The sequence below is a fragment of the Meriones unguiculatus genome, chromosome 3 (genome assembly GCF_030254825.1).
Source record: "Meriones unguiculatus strain TT.TT164.6M chromosome 3, Bangor_MerUng_6.1, whole genome shotgun sequence".
NCBI classification, from domain to species: Eukaryota; Metazoa; Chordata; class Mammalia; order Rodentia; family Muridae; genus Meriones; species Meriones unguiculatus.
Window position 1 is genome coordinate 178,705,923 of NC_083351.1, and position 19,339 is coordinate 178,725,261.

The window sequence follows — 19,339 nt, forward strand, 5'->3', positions numbered from 1 at the left end:
TGTTGCAGACATCTTTCCGTAGGGTACGCTGGCCTTGCTGTTTGTGGCTCAGAGGACTTTGTCTAGGACTGGTCTGGCTAGTTCTTGTTTTATTTTGGAGATTGCTTGGCCTCAAGAATTTGACTCAACAGTTGCAGGAAGGATCTACATTCTGGTGGGTGTGGCTTCTGCTGGATTAGGTATATGTTAAAGATATTAAAATTATGTGAGATGAATTACAGAAAAGGGAGCTACAATGTCAGTTACTAGGTGTTGGTGATCAAGTTATGAAGAATGATCAAAGAAAGGGTTACTCCAAGATGAGATGCTACAACCTTGCAGGCAGCATAGTTCCAGCCTCTGATGGACTGAACCTCAAACAGATGTGCAATATTCTTTTTGTTTGTTTTCCTTTGTGTAGCCACGGCTGTCCTAGACTTACTTTGTAGACCAGGCTGGCCTTGACCTCAGGGATCCACCTGCCTCTGCCTCTTGGCTGCTGGGTTAGGCATTTGCCAACCATGCCTGGATTCATGCTGTGTTCTTGCTTGTCATACAAGTTATTTTAAGAGCAAAACAGGTTCCTTATACAAAAATCCAAATCTGCTATGTGTGTTTCTTTTTGTTGTTGTTTGTTTTGGTTTTTCAAGACAAGCTTTCTCTGTATAGCCTTGGCTATTCTGACTCACTTTGTAAACCAGGCTGGCCTCAAACTCACAGAGATCCCCCTGCCTCTGCCTCCTGAGTGCTGGGATTACAGGTGTGGTGTCATACAGCTGGCTCTGTGTTTCTTGCAGGATCACCTCACCCTTGCAGTTTCCATCCTTCTTGTGCAGTTTGCAGTGTCAGTAATGAATGTAAGACATTCCAGGTTATCGAGGACCATCTTGTGACTAAAGTCATGCAAAGGCTTTAAAGCTCCCTCAGAAAAACTATACATCACAGAAAAGTCTATAATCACTATTTTCTTCAGCGACTTCTTTAGGGTCTAAGTACTTCTGAAAAACTACTTCATTTTGAAGTTTTAACCTAGATACAATGACTACTAATTTTTTTTTCCTCTTAAAGGAGGGCTAGGCATGACTAACAGCATTGCATTTGAGGACTTGGAAAGTTAATGATGTCATTAAGTAGAAGAGAAGTAGGCATTAAATCAAAGATGGAGAGGTGGGACTAATAAAAGAATGGGAATGCAAGAAGGTAGATTTGGCTGGGGTTGGAGACTAATGCTTGATGATAGTGGAAGTCAGGGTCAGGGGCACCAAACTGTGATGAGTCCTGCATACTCTAGTCCATATCTGGAGCTTCTGCCATACTTTTTTGTAAGTGCATCCACCCATCCATCCATTTATCCATTCATTCATTCTTCTGCTGCCTGTGAAAGCCAGAAGACCACCTTGGAGCTAGTTACAGGAAGCTGTGAGCCCCTTGATACACGTGTTGGGAACTGAACTCAGGTCCTCCAAAGCATAGCAAGTTCTATTAAATCCTGAGCTATTTCTCCAGCTTCAATTTTAGAAACTTTACATTTATTTTTGATGCAAACTTTCACGTATCCCAGCTTAGCCTGGGATAAAAACTTGCTATTTTAGTCAGGAGTGTTCTTGAGCTTTTCATCCTCTTGCCCCCATCTCCTGAGTCTTGGGGTTACAGGCATGCAGCTACCATGCTGATCATTTGAGGTGTTGGGGGTCAAACCCAGGTCTCCAGTGTACTGGAGAAAAACAGTGGATCAAGCTGCATTCCCAGCTCATATCCCTTACTTCAAAGTATGCTCTTGATTAGATTACTTAAGAAAGCAGAATCAGCACACTGATTTCTTTGTGATGGATACATGGCAAGTGTGTTGAAAATTTAAATAAAAATGTTTTATTTTTAAAGATTTATGTGAGTGTTCTTTTCTTCCTTCTTTCTATGTTTGAGTACCGCATATATGCTTGGTGCCTGTGGAAATCAAAAGTGCCACAGATTCCCTGGAAATGAAGTTACAGGTGCTTGTGAATCATCTTGTGCGTGTTGGGCACTGAACCTGGGTCTTTGCAAGAGCAACAAGGGAGAGGAGGACATTGCAGCCAGTCCTGATGAGACCTGATAAGCTAGGGTCAGACGGAAGGGGAGGACCACCTCCCTATCAGTAGATTTAGAGAGGGTCACGGAGGAAGTGAGGGAGGGAGGAAGTGAGGGAGGGAGGAAGTGAGGGAGAGAGGGTAGGATCAGGAGGGAATGAGGGAGAGGGATACAAAGTAAATAAATTGTAATTAATATAAAAACAAACATTTAATAAAAAAGAGAAAAAGTGCTCTCTCTCCAGCCCTTATGTATTTCTTACTCATTACTACAGTATATAAAAACATAAATCAGAGCAGAAATAAAATTTTTACAGCAAAAAAAAAAAAAAAATCCCATAAAACAAAAACCAAAACACCAACATAACACAGTGTAACTGTGTTGTTTGATTTAAAGATTATTCTGGACTAGGTTGGCAGAGCCCTCATTTAGCTTGTGTGGGGGTCCCTGGACTTGATACCCAGCAGTGATCAAAACCGATAATGGTGGCAGTGGAAACAGGTGATTGGTTTAGGGTTAATCAGCTATACACATCAAGGCCAACCTGGTCTACATGAGACCCTATCTCAAAATAAAACCAACCAAACAAACAAAAAAAACAATTCAAGGTTAGAGATGACATTGGTTTAGAGTACTGGTTGCTCTAGCAGGGGCCCTGGTTCAGTTCCCAACACCTCCATGTGCTGTAACACCAGCTGCATTAGCTGTAACACCAGGGCTTCTGATTCTTCTGAATTCTGGAGGCACCAGGCAGACACACGGTGCACATAGAAAACATGGAGGCAAAACACATAAGTCTTAAAAAACAAAACCCATAGTTGGGCAAGGTGTGTAGTGCGATTTACACGGAAAGATGTCCCTACTGCGCACTCGCACCAGCCTGCAGAGGCTGCTTTTGGCTGCCGGGTGTTGAACGCCAGCCTGCTGTATGCTAAGTATCTGTCATACTGGTTTAACAGCTTCTTTAGCCACCAGGGTCACTTCAAGGTAAGTGAGGAAAAGAATATTGGAAAGAAAAGTTAGGGGTAACATACTTATAAAATATTTAAACCATTTGAATGCTGAGTAAAAATGTCATTTTTTGTGGGAAGGGGCAGCATTATAAGTGGGAGGTGATTTAATTCTATTTTAATTAAAATGTGTGAAAAATCCAGGCATGGTTGTTAGTCCCAGCACTTGCTTGGGAAGCAGATCTCTGTGAATGTGAGCCTTACCTTACCCTAGCCTAGAAAATGAGTTCCAGGACAGCCTGGGCTATGTGGAAAGGCCTATCTCAACCAAACAAAAGTACTGAAAAATGGCTAGATTTACTCTACTCTTTAATATTGGATACAGACATTATGTATTCGATGTTTGCTACTCAGGAAACTTCCAGTGGCTGGGAAACAGCTCAGGGTGTTAAGGGCTTGCCATGCAAGGCTCAGGGTCTGAGTTTGGAACCCCAGCTGCATATGGTAAGGTATGCCTGTAAACCCCAACCCAGAGACACAGGACAGGCTGTCCTCTGGAAGTCACTGGCTAGCCAGCATGACAGATCAGTGAGCTCAAACACCCCAAAGTCTGGGAGTGTTAAAAGACAGAGGGTTACGTCCACCTCGGGTCCTTACTTCCTCGCCTCGATCCCCAGTGCAAGCCTTCCACTTCCTGCTTCCCCAAGAGAAGGAAGCAGGCAGGGCCCACCCCAGCCCGCACCTGTTTTGTTTCCCCATGCTTGGCAGCTGAGACTGCGCGCAGATATGTAGACCAGGCTGGGAGGCCGGATCTGAGTCAGGTGTGGCCCTGCCCAGGCGGAGCCTCATCCAGGGAGCGTTTGCTCGCCCGGTTGGCGTCTGTGACCCCTGGGCGCCTGGAGGCTGACTGCATTGAGAGGTGACCCCGGTCCTTCTTCGGGAGGAGAGTGGGGAGCGGGAGGAGCGGAACTCTGAGCCAAGACAGGGCTCATTGGAGCGTTGGTAACTCGCTCAACAAACACGCTCTAAGCACCCACTAAGCGGTGCCAGGACCGGGGTCTTCCGCGCCGAGGCCAGCGTGGGTGTCTACTTCCAGTTAATAGACAGGGGAGACGATAAATACGTTCTCAGTGGACTGTACGGCCCGGGGTGCCGGAAGGACGCTCGTGGATAGTGGCAAGGGGTAGAGCAACTGAGGAAGATACCCAGTGCTGCCCTCTGGCCTCCATGCCATGCTCATTTGTATGTGCACCCACACAACACATATACCAAATAACAAAAACAAACCTTCCGGGACTGTGGTATATTAACTTACAAGGAGTTAGTGTTGGCTAACAGCTTCTAACCATTCCTTTACTGCTTCCCTGGTTCTTTTTTATAAGATTTATCAATACGTCTGAGTTGGTTACAAGACTTACTAAAATGGCAAGGTTGTCAACTTCACTGTTGACTGTTTTGAAAAACTGTTTAGAAAAAGATTTTGTGTTTTTGCCTGAACACACAAGTGTGCCTGGTGTTTGTGGAAGTCACAAGAGGGAACTGGAATTACAGATGGTAGTGAACCACCATGTAGGTGCTGGAATTGAACCTAGGTCTTCTGCAAGAGCAACAAGTGCTCTTAAGCCATCCCAGCCCCTGATGGTTCCTGATTAACAATCTGGAGGGTTTCTGCTTGCTTGTCCGTGTTAGATAGCGTTAGTTATCAGGGGCTGCAGAGGTGCTCAGCAGTGTACAACTGTCTCTGACTCCAGGCAGCTTTTATTGTTTCTTTGAATCAGGGTGTTGTGTAGCCAGGGGTGGCTTCCAGTTTATGAAGTCTTCAGCCTCTGGAGTGCTGGGGTGAATGGCGAACCCACCACACCTGTGCTCAGAACAGTGCCACTAAGTACTTAAAGTTATTTGTACAAATTTAAGTGTAAGTAGTTCTGACTTCCCAAGACCAGCCAGCTGGTTAACACTCAAGGCTAACTTCTGTATTGTTCTGAATAGATACTGTTTCCTGAGTAGATACTTTTTCCTCAATAGATACTGTTTCTAGGCCTAGAGAATGGTAATAGTAAAAGATACATATTGTATTCGAGTGGGTGCTTGTGCCGTGAGGTTTGGAGGAGTTTGTGGAGTTGCTTCTCTCCTTCAGCCTTCATGTGATTCTGGGGTTGTCAGGCTTGCATGACATGTGTTTTGTAACACAATCGCTTCTTAGGGTAGAGGAGTGAACAAGTTCCCTGAACACTTGCTTAAGTGACCCAGACTTGGGGGCTGGGGAGACGGCTCAGAGGTTAAGGGCACTGGCTGCTCTTCCAGAGGTCTTGAGTTCAGTTCCCAGCAACCCTGGTGGTCTCTGCTTCACTAAATTTGTTGTTGTTCTGTTTTTCAAGACAGGGTTTCTCTGTGTAGCCCTGGCTGTCCTGGACTCACTCTGTAGACCAGGCTAGCTTGGAACTCAGAGATCCACCTGCTTCTGCTGGGATTAAAGGTGTGTGCCCCTACCATCCAGCTACTTCTCTAAATCTTATGGACCTTTTAGGTAAAATATATGTTTGGGCAGTAGAGAAATGAAGTGACTATAGTGGCAGTTCCAAAGCAAAGTAACATAGTACAAAGATACAAAACTTTTATGGACTTTCAAAATGGGAAAGGAAAACAAATTTAATTAAGAGTGAAATTTTAACAAAACCTTTAAAAGGATTAGATGTTGTGGAGATTTTTGGTTTATGATATGTAAACATGCTTTTGTTAAAATTTCAAGTTGGGATTGTAGTTTGTCCACACTGACACTCTTAAGTGTCTTGTGGGAAGCGTGGTCTTTGCCAGCTGGGATAAATATGGACAACCCAGAGGACGAAGGCGTGGTGCTTAGAGGACAGCTTGCTGCTGGTTTGTCCTGCTGCTGCGATTGCTGTTTGCTGGTTACCTGGGGTTCTGGATTCCTGGACCACTGACACTGGCCTGGCCCCCAGAAGAACCATACCCAGTAGGAAGTAGCAGAGAGCCCCACCCCGTCCCACTAGCCTTCTTTCCCTCCTACCGGGTGCTGGGGTTGAAAGGGAGGTAGAAGCATTTAATAACCCTAAATAAAGCATGTTCTTTAAAAATCAAGGTCAACAATTAGACAACATAACGATAGGTTGGTAAGATTTCTTTGATAGTAACTTTTATTAGTTGAAAAGAGCTCAGTATATAGTCTGTTGCTCATTTGACTATTCACAAATATAGTGCAATTTTGAGCAACATTGCATTACACTCCAGAAGAAAAATAACATTACATGCTGAATTGTTTTAAAATTTCGGAAAAAGAATTTTCACTCATACAAAATTACAGGTCACTTAGTTTTTGCTAATTTTAAGACATCACTTTTAATGGTAAATATACCTAATATATTTTGATTTAAATTATTTTCAGTTATGTTTTCCAACACTCATTTGCCTTTTTGTTTTATGACATTCATGTAAAAGAGCACACAATCCAAATGTACCTCAGAACTATGAACTCCAAACTTCTGTTAAACTGCTGCAGTAATTTATATAATTAAGAACAAATCAGACCAAGTGATGGCTTACTTGATTTTAGTGTAACTGAATGACATAAAAAAAACTCATGAAGCAGAAAATACACATTTAAAAAGAAACATTTTGGGTTTTGCTTAAATTTTAATTTTTTGTGGTTAATGCAGGCAACATGGTTCTTAGTATCTCTTTTGTCTATAAAAATAAAATATCTTTAACGTTCCTATGTTATTTGTTTTTTTCAGTAAAGCTACTATTACCATTTTAAATGGTAGGAAGTAACTGAATTAAAGATTTAAAAATCAGTGGCACAGATTACATACAAGACAATGTAACAAATACAGTGTGAGATAAGCAATGAGTACAGTACAGTATCAGCTGTATCTAAGAGGTAGAATTCTTAATCACAGTCTCACAGAGAAGACGCAGTAGACTCTGGTGTACTCTGCTCTCAGTTATGGTACCTTAGAGCTTGCTTCTTTTGTACTTAAAAGAAAGTGAAAAGGGAAGTTTCTTCTGTAATGATCTTATTGGCCTTTGTTCTGTACATATTGTAGCAGCTTTGCTTAGAATACTGAAGCATTTTTCTTGGCCAGTTTTTGATCGTATATGGCATTTATCTCACATTTTGAAAAGCCTCTGAATAGGAAAAAATTAATTTCTAGTCTTTTCCCAAGTGCCTGATCAGAAAAATATAGTATATTTCTGGGGATCATAATTTTGTGTGAGGTAGGAGGACAGTGCAAGATCATTAACGCTTAATAAGAATTCCATCAAGATATACATGGGTTCAATACCCAGACTTGACTGTTTATTATTTCTAAATAATCAGTTTATCATAACATAATGGGTGCAACTTAAATTGTTTCAGATTAAGTTAGTAGAAGTTGAATAAGATTGTACTACAGACTGATAAACTAGAAAGACAGAACATTTTTGGCTTTTATGCCATATTAGGTGTTTATAATTTGGGATTGTTCTAATTCTTCAAAGTCAATAAGTGATCAGAGGTAATTCTGTGAGGGTTATAATAAAAATTGTAATAAATATGTATACCTAGTGCTAAATCTTATGGTATGTATATTTCATAAACTATATGATAATTTATAATTCAAAACAGTAACTAGAAAATTTTCACTATGACAAATAGAATTTCCTCCAGTGATTTTCAAATTACTTCTTTGATATCTGATTTCATCTAGATTTGGTATATCAGGAAGAGTGTATCTGATTCATTACAGTTCTATGTAGGTGAACTTTTTGGATCTGGTATTCTCGCGTTTATCTTGTTTTTCCTCGTTTCTGATGATTCTGAGAGCTTATAAAGGAGCTGCTTATTTACCCTACAGTCAGATCTTTTCAATGGTATGTCCCTCACGCCTGCTGGTGATAATGTACTATCAAAACCAATAGTTGTGTCGAAACCAACATCACACTGTTGATGGGTAATATAGAAACAGGCTCACTTTATCTCTAATTTAATCTTAGCTAATGTCTAGACAGAACGCATCTCATTCATAAACATCAACTTCCCTTTATATATCACATAAAGACTTCACATAATACCATTTCAAAACCAAAGACACTGCCTAATTTTTATGAGGAAAGAATACCTTTCCAGTTTTAATTATAAAAATATCAGCTTTTGGAAATGCAGACTCAATATAAAATTGAGATTTCTGGATAATGCTTAACATTAGCTATTTTTAAAATATGTATATATGTATATATATATACAGACACACATATTTTTTTTGAGAGCTGTCACAACGAAAAGCTGATCTATCCCGTCTACAATTATATAATTTTCAAATGATTCATAACCTAATAAACTGAAAATCTCTTCAATAAATTTGTACCTGCCACATGTACAGAGAGCGTCTTAGGTCAAAGCAAACTGGGGGTATATTTATGAACACTGTTCATGTATTTAATTCCTATGTGATATCTGGGAACGAATTTTAAACTTAGGAAAATAGTTAATATGGCTTCATTCAATCAAATCTAAATTTTATGATATCTTGTTGTATAACTAAGTCAATATAGCTACCTGGACATAAAGTGAGGACTTTCCTTGTATATTAAAATTTACATCTTGCACTTAATTTCTGAAACTGTTAGGGAAAGATGACTGATGATCTTAACTGTGACAGTGTATTAGAATTTTCTGCCTCTTTTTCTCAACGTTCATCTTACGTTCTACTTTTCCTCTTATCTTCAAATAGACTTTTCAGCATATAAACCTGAATACTTGACACCACCACCATGACCACCAAATTAACCACAGACCAGAAGTTGACTCTGTCGAAGTTGCTCTCCTGAGTGTTTCGATCACGGGCCTCAAATGCCCTAAGCAGAGTCTGTATGTGGCCACTCTTGCTTAGTCTGGACTTGATGCTGTTGATGGATTCCTGGAGACAAATATAACAATTTTACCATAAAAACTCTAGGAACGAGCCAGGTGTGGTGGCACATGCCTGTAATCCAGCACTTGGGAGGCTGATCTCTGTGAGATCAAAGCCAGCCTGGTCTCAAAGTGAGTCCAGGACAGCCAGGACTACACAGAGAAATCCTGTCTCAAAAAACAAAAACAAAAAAACCCCCAAACCATATATATATACACACATACACACACACATATACATATATATGTATATTAAGTTCCTTTAATAATATGCTTCATGCTGGTTTTTAAAATCAAAACAATATTTTAAATAAAAATATAATTCAGTTAAGGGGCAGGTATAACTTATATCATTTAGAGATCATCCATGAGGTTATAAAATAGTAATGATAAATTTATTTAACAGGAGTAAGGATACCAGGAATTGAAAACACAACATCAAAGTAGTTGAGCAGTGTAACACCAGGACTTGTGTTTCTGCGTATCCTTGGCTGTCCTGGACTCGCTTTGCGTAGACCTGCCTGCCTCAGCCTCCCAAGTGTTGGGATTACAAGTGTGTGCTATCAGTGCCTGGCAGCACCAGGCCTTATATGTATTTCTCTTTTAGTTCTGACAACTTTTAGCTTATACATTGTGTGTCTCTAGTATTTTGCTGTTTGAAAACTTTTGGTTACGTCATCCAGGCAGGGTCAGTGTAATTACACACATGATCAGGGACACAGGAGTCTGGGGTGGCATATGAGGCCAGGGGATGCAGCAAACCATGCAGTGAAGAGTGCCAGGACCTTCAAAAGGGTGTAACCCTGTCAACACCTGTTAAGATTTAATTAGACCTGTGAAATTCACTGTAGATCTGTGAGAAAATAAGTTTATTTTGCTGTTTATGTATTTATTTATTTTTGGTTTTTCAAGACAGGGTTTCTCTGTAGCTATGGCTATTCTGGACTGGCTTTGTAGACCACAGCAATCCGCCTGCTTCTGAGTCCCTGAGTACTGGGATTAAAGGCATGTGCCGCCATGCCTGGCTTGTTGTTATTTTTAAAATTGCAGCTTCTGAAAAAAGTATTTTTATGACAGGATTCAACTGAGATCTGTGATTTGAAACCTATCATAAAGCTAACAGTGAGACTTGAAATGATGTAAAGAAAGAAATAGGGAAAACGTTTTTTTTGGGAAACACAGCTAAAAATGCTTAGTTCAGTCTGTGTTACACAGTAACATCTCTGGCTGCTGAACTGCCATTACTTATTAAAAGGGCCTACTAACCAGGATATCCTCTAGCTTCATCTCCAGAACATCTGTGCCAGTGATAAACTTTTTCCAGTCTTCTTGTTCTTGAACCTCTTCTCCCATGTTATCCAGGATCAACTCAAAGAAAATCACCTTCTCGGAAATGGTGCTGAATGTGTTATCAAAGCAGAACATGTAGTCACCGACTTCAGTCTCTACACTACATTAAAAAAAGGGCACATTTTTAGTGTTCTGTGCTTCCTATTTTGAAAACAACCTGGGTACATTTAAATACTAGCAAGTCACACACACTTGGGATTTACGTGGTCAGTAATATTAAATTTTCTTGATCTATTTGGGGGTAGTCTGGGAAGAATAGGATTCAAAGCTGAAATCCATGATGAATCATAATAAGCTTTAATATTTATACTTCTTAAAAAGACATCCTATATTGAATCCTATTCTTATGCAGATATACCAACCAACCTACCCTTCTACTGAGCTTACTCTTTAAACTGTTTTGTTTACTGTTGGAGATGCAGAGATGGTCCCATGCTAAGAGCTCTTGTAGGACTAGAGTTAGGTTCCCATAACCCAGACACGTCACTTATACCTGCCTCTAACTACACTTTTAAGGGATCTGACATCTTTACTTGACCTTCACAGGTCACACACATACATTTTTTCCCTTTAAATCGGTGATTGTACAAAGGTCTTTCAGGTTTCAAGCACAGTAAATGTATTCTTAAAATATAGATTACAAAGATAAGAAATATAGATTACAAAGATAAGAGATGAGGTCTTTGGCCAGTAGCTGGAACTTTACTCTCTGTGGTATTATCTCCTGAAAAAAATGCTATTTACATCTAAACTAGAGTTCTTGGTCTTGCTAGCCACTATGGCTCCAGAATTCAGGTGTCTTAGGTAGGATTGCTGTGATTTTGAAGCCAGTCTATGATATAGTGTGAAACTATGTAATATTGCACTATCCAGCCCTGGCTGGCTTGGAACTTGATATGTAGGTCTTGAATTTACAGAGATTAAACCTGCCACTGCCTCCTGAACACTGAGATTAAAGGTGCCCCTCACTCACCCTCCAAAAAACCTGTCACTGTCACAAAACGTGACTTGACCAGTTAATTTAGTGGGGTTTTGTTGTTGTTGTTGTTGTTGTTTGTTTTAAACAAAAAGCAACTGGGTTTCTGTGTGTGTTGTCCTGGAACTCATTCTGAAGGCTAGGCTAAATTCCAAATCACAGTGATCTGCCTTTATGTGCCTTCGATGTGCTGGGATTAAAGGCCTGTGCCACCACAGGCTGTGATGTGGTTTCCTAACCAGCTCTGCATCCTGCCACCTTCTGGAAGAGAAAAGGAAACTCTAAATGGCAGTGACGTTTACTGCAGCTGTCCCAAACAGAGCAAATACCATTTTCTTGAAAGAACAGCAAATCTACATTTATAATTGTATCTATGAAGTACTACCTACTTTCCTGTTAATTATTTCACAAAAGACTGTGGATAACACTTTAACTCACCTAAAACCCGCTCAGACATTCTAGTAGGCCTACTGAGTTAAAAACAAAAAAACAAAAGATAGCCTGTGAGAATTACAGATTCCTATAGAGTCCTTTTTATTGTGCCACAGAGAAACTAAAAATTACAAAGAACCCAGTATGTATGTTACCTGAATGGATAGTGTTCCACACACAAGTTTTCTGTAGTGGGACTTCTAGGGGCTTAGATACGTCTACAAAGTTCCTCACTTACATGAACTGTCTACGCACATTTCTATTCCCTCCTAGTCAATTTTCAATTTCTCAAGAGGTTTGAATTGGGATTGGAAGATCTAAGGAGGGGAGTGGACAGTCAGAGCTGTTCTTTTGTTCAGCATTTATTTTGACATCCCTTTAATATCTTTAATTCATCATCTTTATTAACCTGAACATTAACTTGTAGTTCCTTATAGCAGCATATCTTGCCTATATTTCTCTTTGGTTGACATTCAGCATTATATAATTATGCCTGACAAAGGCAGGATCTTCAGTGAAACTCAGATCTATTTGGCATCTGGTAGTTTTGGTCCAAGAGTCATGTGTAAAAGGATGCTGAGTACTTAATGCAATTTAAAAAGGCCGACAAAGGCCAGGTATGGTGGCACACACCTTGACCCAGCAGCTGGGAGGCAGAGGCAGGCCAGTAGAGACCAGCATGGTCAACATAGCGAGCTTCAGGACGGCCAAGGCTACATAGAGACCATGTCTTAAAATACAAACAATGAAGGTCTGAAGCTACTGAGGGATGTAGCTCAGTGAGAAATCTTTGACCAGCAATACTCATTTATAATGTTCAGGTTTTATAGTTGTGCCTCTTTCTAACCACTACTTGTAAGCAAGGGTGCACTGAAACTACTGAACTAGACCACTCCAAGGGTGGAAAAGTATTCATACTGCCAAGGCTTTCTTGTATATGTGGGAGGGATGCAGAGAGAAACAAAATGGTAGGAGTCTTGCCAGTTTTAAAGAGTGTGTTGCTGTGGGAGATAGGTGAGTTAGCTGGAAAAGCCTTGGTAGTGGTGTGGGGCTTTGGTGTGCTGGAGGCTTGTTTAGTTAAAATGGAACTGGATGCCCTTTCAGAAGGTAGTTGGCTGTGTGTGGATAGGGGAAGTGCTGGCTTTTCTTGACAAACAGAAACCCACTTTTCTAACGAATGCTGATTTTAAAGTAGCAGTCCTGTTTCCATAGTCAAGAGTCCAGCCGAGCTTAGCCTAGACTTCAACCCCGACACTGTCAGCTTGTGGCTATTGGGGGCACTTGGCACTATTGGGGGCATTTTTCTTTTATTATTACTTTTTTTTTTTTTTTTACAAAATTTATTCACTTTGTATCCTGGTTGTAGCCACTTCCCTCCATCAGTCTCCCCTAGTCCCCTGATAAGAGTCCCCCTCCCCTACTATCTGACCCTAGCCTATCAGGTCTTATCAAGACCGTCTGAATCCTCTTCCTCTGTGGGCTAGCTAGGTCGCCTCGCCAAGTGGAAGTGATCAAAGAGCAGGCAACCAAGTTCATGTCAGAAGACAGCCCCTGTTCCCTTTACTAGGTACCCACATGCATACTGCCGATGGGTTACATCTGAGCAGGGGGTCTAGGTCCTCTCCATGCATGGTCCTTAGTTTACATCAGTCTCTGCAAGGCCCCCGGGCCCAGCTTTTTTGGCTCTGTTGGTCTCCTTGTGTAGTTCCTGTGCCCTCCAGGTCTTTCTATCTATCTATTCCTTTTTCCCTGTGCTCAAAGTTTGGCTATGAGTCTCTGCATCTTCTTTGATCCCCTGCTGGCTGCAGTCATACGCTCTCAACTTTATTATTGCCATGCAATGACTATCTGCTTCATCCCCCTTTAAGTTAACACTAGAAAAGCACACACACAAGTCACTGGTTTTACTTGTGATTATTTGTGTGAGCCTTAAAAATAATTTTTAAGTTTTCTCATTTCTAATGTACTGGCACAATAATAAGTCTCCAGAGGTATGGTATTGTATAATATTATTATATTATATTATATTACATTATATTATATTATAGTCTCAAGAGGAATACAACCTGTGATGTTACTCTCACTTCTTTGCAATTTCTTTCTTCTTTGAGCACTGTGAATGGTTTTACATTACAAATCCGTCAACATTCATTACACTCTTCCACACATGGCCCCTACTTTAATATACTGTGCCTCTTTCAATCCTTACTACATCAGAAGTTGTTGATTGGCCTTTTCTAGATAAAGTGAAGTTCAGATAGAGTAGGGGATGCCATAGCCTGTTATGGGCCAACATGTGCTGAGCTGCCATGCTTTTCTTTTGGCACTGGGGATTAAGTCTAAGGCCTCACATAGGTAAGTACATGCTCTGCTCTGTCCCCAGACCCAAGTGTGGGTTTCTGATTTTCAAATTAAAAGGTTATTTTATAATACTGCTCAAAGTTTGCTTCTTTTTTTTTTTTTTTCCGCAGTATCACTTTTTTAAATCTGGATATGAAAATTTCCCCATAGGCTTAGTCCCTAAGAATGTTTCGAGGTGACTGTGTCATGAGTGTTGTACAGACTGTTTGGAGCTGGGAAAGCAGACTGCAGAGTGGCAGCAGTGTGCACCCTGAGTATCTGTAACTTGAACCCGGGCCCCTTCTCCATTTGCCATAAGGTGAGCCACTCTGCTGTTCTAAATGTTCCTCACCATGATGTCTGTTCATGATGCACAGGCCTAGAGAAAAATGGAGCACAGTAACTATGGTGAGTGAAAATGGCCCCAAAGGTCCACAGGGAGCGGCATTGTTAGTGGCATGGCTTTGCTGGAGTAGGTATTTTCTTGTTGCAGGAAGGGTGTCACGGGGTTGGGCAAGGTTTCAAATGCTCAAGCTGGGCCCAGTGTCTCTCTTCAGCTGCCTAGAGATCAGGATAGAGAACTCTCAGCTACCTCTCCAGCACACAATGTCTGCCTGCGTGCCGCCATATTCCCGCCATGACAATAAATGGACTAACTCTGCAATGTAAGCCAGCCCTGATTAAACGTTTTCCTTTACGAGGGCTGCCGTCTTATAAAGGGTCATGGTGTCTCTTCACAGCAATAGAAACCTTAAGACAGTCACCGTCAATTGAAATCACAAAATAAACCTTTGTTCCCTTTGAGCTGACTTGGGCAGATTTGTCATAGCCTGAGCAAAAACTGGCGAATAGAGTAGGGAACAATTTAAAGCAGAGAGAGATGATTTCCATCCCACAGCAGCTGGGATGCTACTGGCGACTCTCCTGAAGGGCAGCACTCACAGTGTCTGACCAGTGGTTCCCAGCTGCACGCGTCGGCTCAGCACAGGGCACTGAACTTAGTATCTCTCTCCTATAACTTGATTATGCAGTTCTTGCTGTCAACTCTCGAGATTGTACTGTAGTGTCAAAAGGGTGTAAATGTATTTTAAAGAGGTGATATTGATGTAAAAATGGCAAGTAATATATGAATATATAGGCATGTGTGCATACAGGTATGTATACACACACACACACACACAATGAATATATTTAAATAGAACTTGGGAACCTTCAAAGTTCAATCTTACTGAGTTTTTATTACTGTCATTAGGCTTTCCTGGCATCTCAAAAGCAGCAAGTGTTTACAGACAATACAGAAATAGTCACAAGAATGGTGTTAAAATTAGTGGCCTATAGAAGGCTTTTTGGAAACCTGACTGATTGCCTGATCTTGAAATCATTCAAGTAGTTCATAATATGCCTCTTCACTGCCAAACACAGTGGCACAAGCTTTTAATCCCAGTACTGCGAGGCAGAAGCAGGTGGATCTCTGTGAGTTCAAGGCCTGCCTACATGGTGAGTTCTAAACAGTCAGAGCTACATAGTAAGACTGTCTTGAAAAAAACTAAAGTGTCCCCCAAAACACACAGAAAAAGACAAAATCCCCACCCCAAACCAAAATATGCCTCTTTAATAATGTTTGTTTTTTGAGACAGGGTTTCTCTGTGTAGGCTTGGCTGTCCTAGAACTTACTCTTTAGATCAGACTGGCCTCTGCCTATTTTTAATTTTGTGTGTGTATGAGTGTTTTGCTTGCATGCATGTATGTGATACAGGTACCCACAGAAGCCAGAACTCAATATCAGGTCCCCAGAAGTGGCTCCCAGCACCCACATGGTGGTTCAACCATCACACCTCCAGTCCCAAGGGATCAGACACCCTCTTCTGATCAAACACACATGGTGCACATATATGCATGAAGGCAAGACACTCCATACATCTAAAATAAATTAAAAAAAAAAAAAAAAAAAAAGGAGTTGGGTGTGCTCAGGGAGGCAGAGGCAGGCAGATCTCTGTGAGTTCAAGGCCAGCCTGGTCTACAAAGTGAATCCAGAATAGCCAAGGCTATAAAGAGAAACCTCTCTTGAAAAAACCAAAAAAACAAAACAAAACAAAATGAACAAACAAAACCCCAGAGATCCTGGTAAACACCTTTAATTCTAGCATTCAGGCATTCAGATCTCTGAGTTCTAGTCCAATCAGTTACATGATTGAGATCCTGTCTCAAAAACAACAAAAAAAATTTTTTTAAGCCAAGAAGAGATATGTCACAATAGATTAACTAAAAAAACAAAGGAAAAAGTTGGCTGGCTGTGGTGTTCTTGGTGCTGGGCACCTACAGACATCACAGCCCTGGCGCAGCTAAGGCAGGAGCACCCCGACTCCACGAAACTGAGATCTGCTGGGGAAACAGACTCTAGTTTCAAACAAGCCAAAAATGAAAGTGAAATGAAAGTGGAGTGGAAGGAAAATGGCCCACTATCAAAGACTGTTAAAACTATACAGTTATATAATATTGACAAATAGTAACAAATACTAAGGTACTTTCTTCACTTTTCACCAGCCAGAAGACATGGTGGTATGCATCTGTAAGTTCCGCATTTACAAGGCTAAGGTAAAAGGATTGTTGCAAGTTCCATGTCAGCCAGAGATACATACATACATACATACATACGTGTGTGTGTGTGTGTGTGTGTGAGTGTGTGTGTATGCTTGCTGTGTCTCAGACAAACAACTTACGTGTGTACACCTTCTGATTTTCTTTGCTCAAAAACTAAGGTTCTGCCCTCTGGAGAGGCAAGATGGAAATCAATATCTAGTTCTCCTCCATCTAAAACCTACAGAAGAAAAAAATATGTATTACAAACTCTGAAAATAGAAAGTTCTATAAAATAAACCATCAATCAATCAATCAATCAATCAATCAATCATCTCTCTATCTGTCCATCTGACACAGGGTCTCATTATGTACACTAGACTTACCCTGCCTCAGAGCTGGGATTGAAGGCACCCCCATGCCCTGCCTTTAAAAAATGTGTGTGTGGAGGCCAGCTGTTCCAACTTACTTTTTGAGGCAGGGTCTCATTACATAGCCAGGTTGGCCTTGAACTTGTCATCCTCCTCCCTTGGCCTCCTGAGTGTTTACAATTACCAGCATATGTAATACCATGCTTGCTTTCAAGGAAATTTTTAATTAATAAAAATTACTTTCTCATCTAGACTCTTTCACTAATTCCACAGTTGTTGTTTCTTTGCATCTATTTTTGCTTCCTTTAAATCCGTCTTTCAGTCTACCCAGTAGTTGCCTTGCAAAAAATAAGGGAAAAGCTATTATCCTCTAAAACACATTTATTGTCCCTTGTCTGTTGCCTTGTCAGGTGGTCTATATCCTTCTTTACTCCTACCCTGCGCCTTTACAGTCTTCAAAGCTCGTGACAACTCAGTACTCTAGTACACCCCTGACTGCTCAAACTACACACCCTAAAATCCTAACATCTAATAGTGCTCCCCTTTTCTGAAACTGGCCTAATTTCTTCATTATCTCATTTCCAGATTTTTATTTTTTCCAACAACCCTATTCTCTGAAAACAAGAAATGACTATATTCTAACAACATGTAATGCTACTGTATTCAACTTACAGTTTAAGTCAGATGTGATGGTTTATGCTGTAATACCAGTACTTGGGAGACTGAGAAGGACTGTTACAAAGTTCTGAGGCTAGCCTGGGCTAAATGTAAAATTCAATGAAACCTTGCCTCAAAAGCAGACCAACCAAACAAGCAGCTAATCATAACCAATAGAAAAAGCCTCAAATCCAGACAAAGCTTCTATGAACCCTAAACTCCTGGGAACAGAGATTCTCTAGTTGTTTCTTCTCCTTGCACAAACTAACTGTTCAGTAAATGCTAAACTCACAAGTGGAAAATGATTATTAAGCTGTAATCTCATTTTTACTGAGACTTTGTATAGTATTTTGGATGCTTCCTGCACTCACTGTAAACTTCTACAAATAGTCTTAATATTAAAATTCCACATAAAATTTAAAAAAATATTTAATAAGTGTATGTGTGTGCTGCACGTGCATGCAGTAACTGCTGAGCTACCAGTCCAGCCCACTACATAAAGTTTACAAGTTTACTCTATACCAAGTAGCATTTGAAACTTAATTTGAAAAAAAAAAAGAAAGAAAGAAAGAAAAAGCCTCAAAGATAAAACACATCAACATATATTTTGGTGCATTGCTATCTGGAAGCTGAAATTTGCGGCGAGGAACTTGTAGGTCTTTAACAAATTACCAGAATGCATAAATTAACAAATTACTAGCGCATAAATTAAGGCACTCTTTTCTACTGCCTTATCCTGCTGATACTGAAATGAAAACAATGACAAGCAAAGAATGCTGCCAAGGTTCACTGAAAAGAAAGGTCCGTAGAGTTCTAATACGATGTTTTCTTACTTGATTTGAAAGTAGTGGATATACAACCGGGACGGAAATGTCCCCCTAAAAACGACAACAGCTCCTTTCAACTCTGACTTAAGAGATATTCACATAGTCACCATTAAAAATTCCTTAACTGCAGCAAACACCGCGACGACTTTATACTGTCGGAATTCGGTCAAAGCGGTGAGGGTGATTCAAACAAGTGTCACCATTTCGTCCAATAATAAAAAGGAACGTGTACCGCGCCCTTACTCAAGTGTATGCGCGCTAGCTGGAAGAGCTGGGGGTGAGTTAAGAAGCAAGGCGTAACGCCACCCACGTCGCCAGCGCTGGCCTCTCTCCTACCGGAGGAAAGGGAAGAGGGGGGGTAGGTGTCAGTCTTCGGACAGGCCCAACTTGCGGGTTCCGGGCGCGTCCTGCGCGCTTGCGCCGAGGAGGCCCGCTTCCAGCGACGCCCGCATCCGCCGCGGTGACGGCTCGCAGAAGCTGCGGCGGGGCAGGGCGGGGCGGCGCGGGCCGCGGCGGCCCAGCGCTTACCTGGTACTCGATCTCCAGCGAGCCCTTCGGGGGCATGGGCTGGTAGAAGCATTCCTTCCGGCCGGCCGGCAGCGTGAAGGTGAAGTCACTGTCCAAGGAGGGCGTGAAGCCGGCCGCGCCCCGCAGCGGCGCTAGGGGCAGAGCGGCCAGGAGCAGCGCGGGGAGTGGCAGCCAGACCCTGCCGCCCATCCCTGGCGGTCTCCGACTGGCAGCGTCTGGGGAGGTTCGGAATGCTGGCGCCTCGGTTCCGAAGCCCTGGGAGCTGCGGGAGGCGGCGGCTCACGCTCGGCTTTCCAAGGGGCCGGCTGAGGGTGGGGCCGACGCCCCTGTCTACAAGCTTCAGGGTTCCGCATCCTAGCTTTCCCCACACGCAC

At 41.6% G+C, this 19,339-nt stretch overlaps 1 protein-coding gene across 3 annotated transcripts; it reads right to left on the reverse strand.

The window, feature by feature from the left end:
• Positions 1–6,128: 6,128 nt before the first annotated feature.
• Tmed5 (transmembrane p24 trafficking protein 5) lies at positions 6,129–19,304 on the reverse strand. 3 transcript variants are annotated; one of them, XM_021660908.2, is made up of 4 exons: positions 18,966–19,300; positions 16,726–16,823; positions 10,174–10,357; positions 6,129–8,914 (listed from the first exon to the last, which is right to left on the reverse strand). In XM_021660908.2, exons 1-4 carry the CDS (start codon positions 19,152–19,154, stop codon positions 8,696–8,698), a joined length of 690 nt encoding a protein of 229 aa, XP_021516583.1. In that variant the 5' UTR covers positions 19,155–19,300; the 3' UTR covers positions 6,129–8,695. The 3 variants fall into 3 exon arrangements, with proteins under 3 accessions (XP_021516583.1, XP_060237087.1, XP_060237088.1); XM_060381104.1 differs by lacking the exon at positions 10,174–10,357 and having other exon boundaries at positions 8,744–8,914; XM_060381105.1 differs by lacking the exons at positions 6,129–8,914; positions 10,174–10,357 and adding an exon at positions 8,922–9,957 and having other exon boundaries at positions 18,966–19,304.
• Between the last annotated feature and the right edge of the window lie 35 nt (positions 19,305–19,339).

Coding starts and splice junctions, on each gene's coding strand:
- Tmed5 (XM_021660908.2), bottom strand. CDS start 19,154: ATGGGCGGCAGGGTCTGGCTGCCACTCCCCGCGCTGCTCCTGGCCGCT. Junction 16,824..18,965: donor CGCTGGAGATCGAGTACCAG/GTAAGCGCTGGG, acceptor TTTCTTCTGTAG/GTTTTAGATGGAGGAGAACT. Junction 10,358..16,725: donor AAATCAGAAGGTGTACACAC/GTAAGTTGTTTG, acceptor TTTTTAATGTAG/TGTAGAGACTGAAGTCGGTG.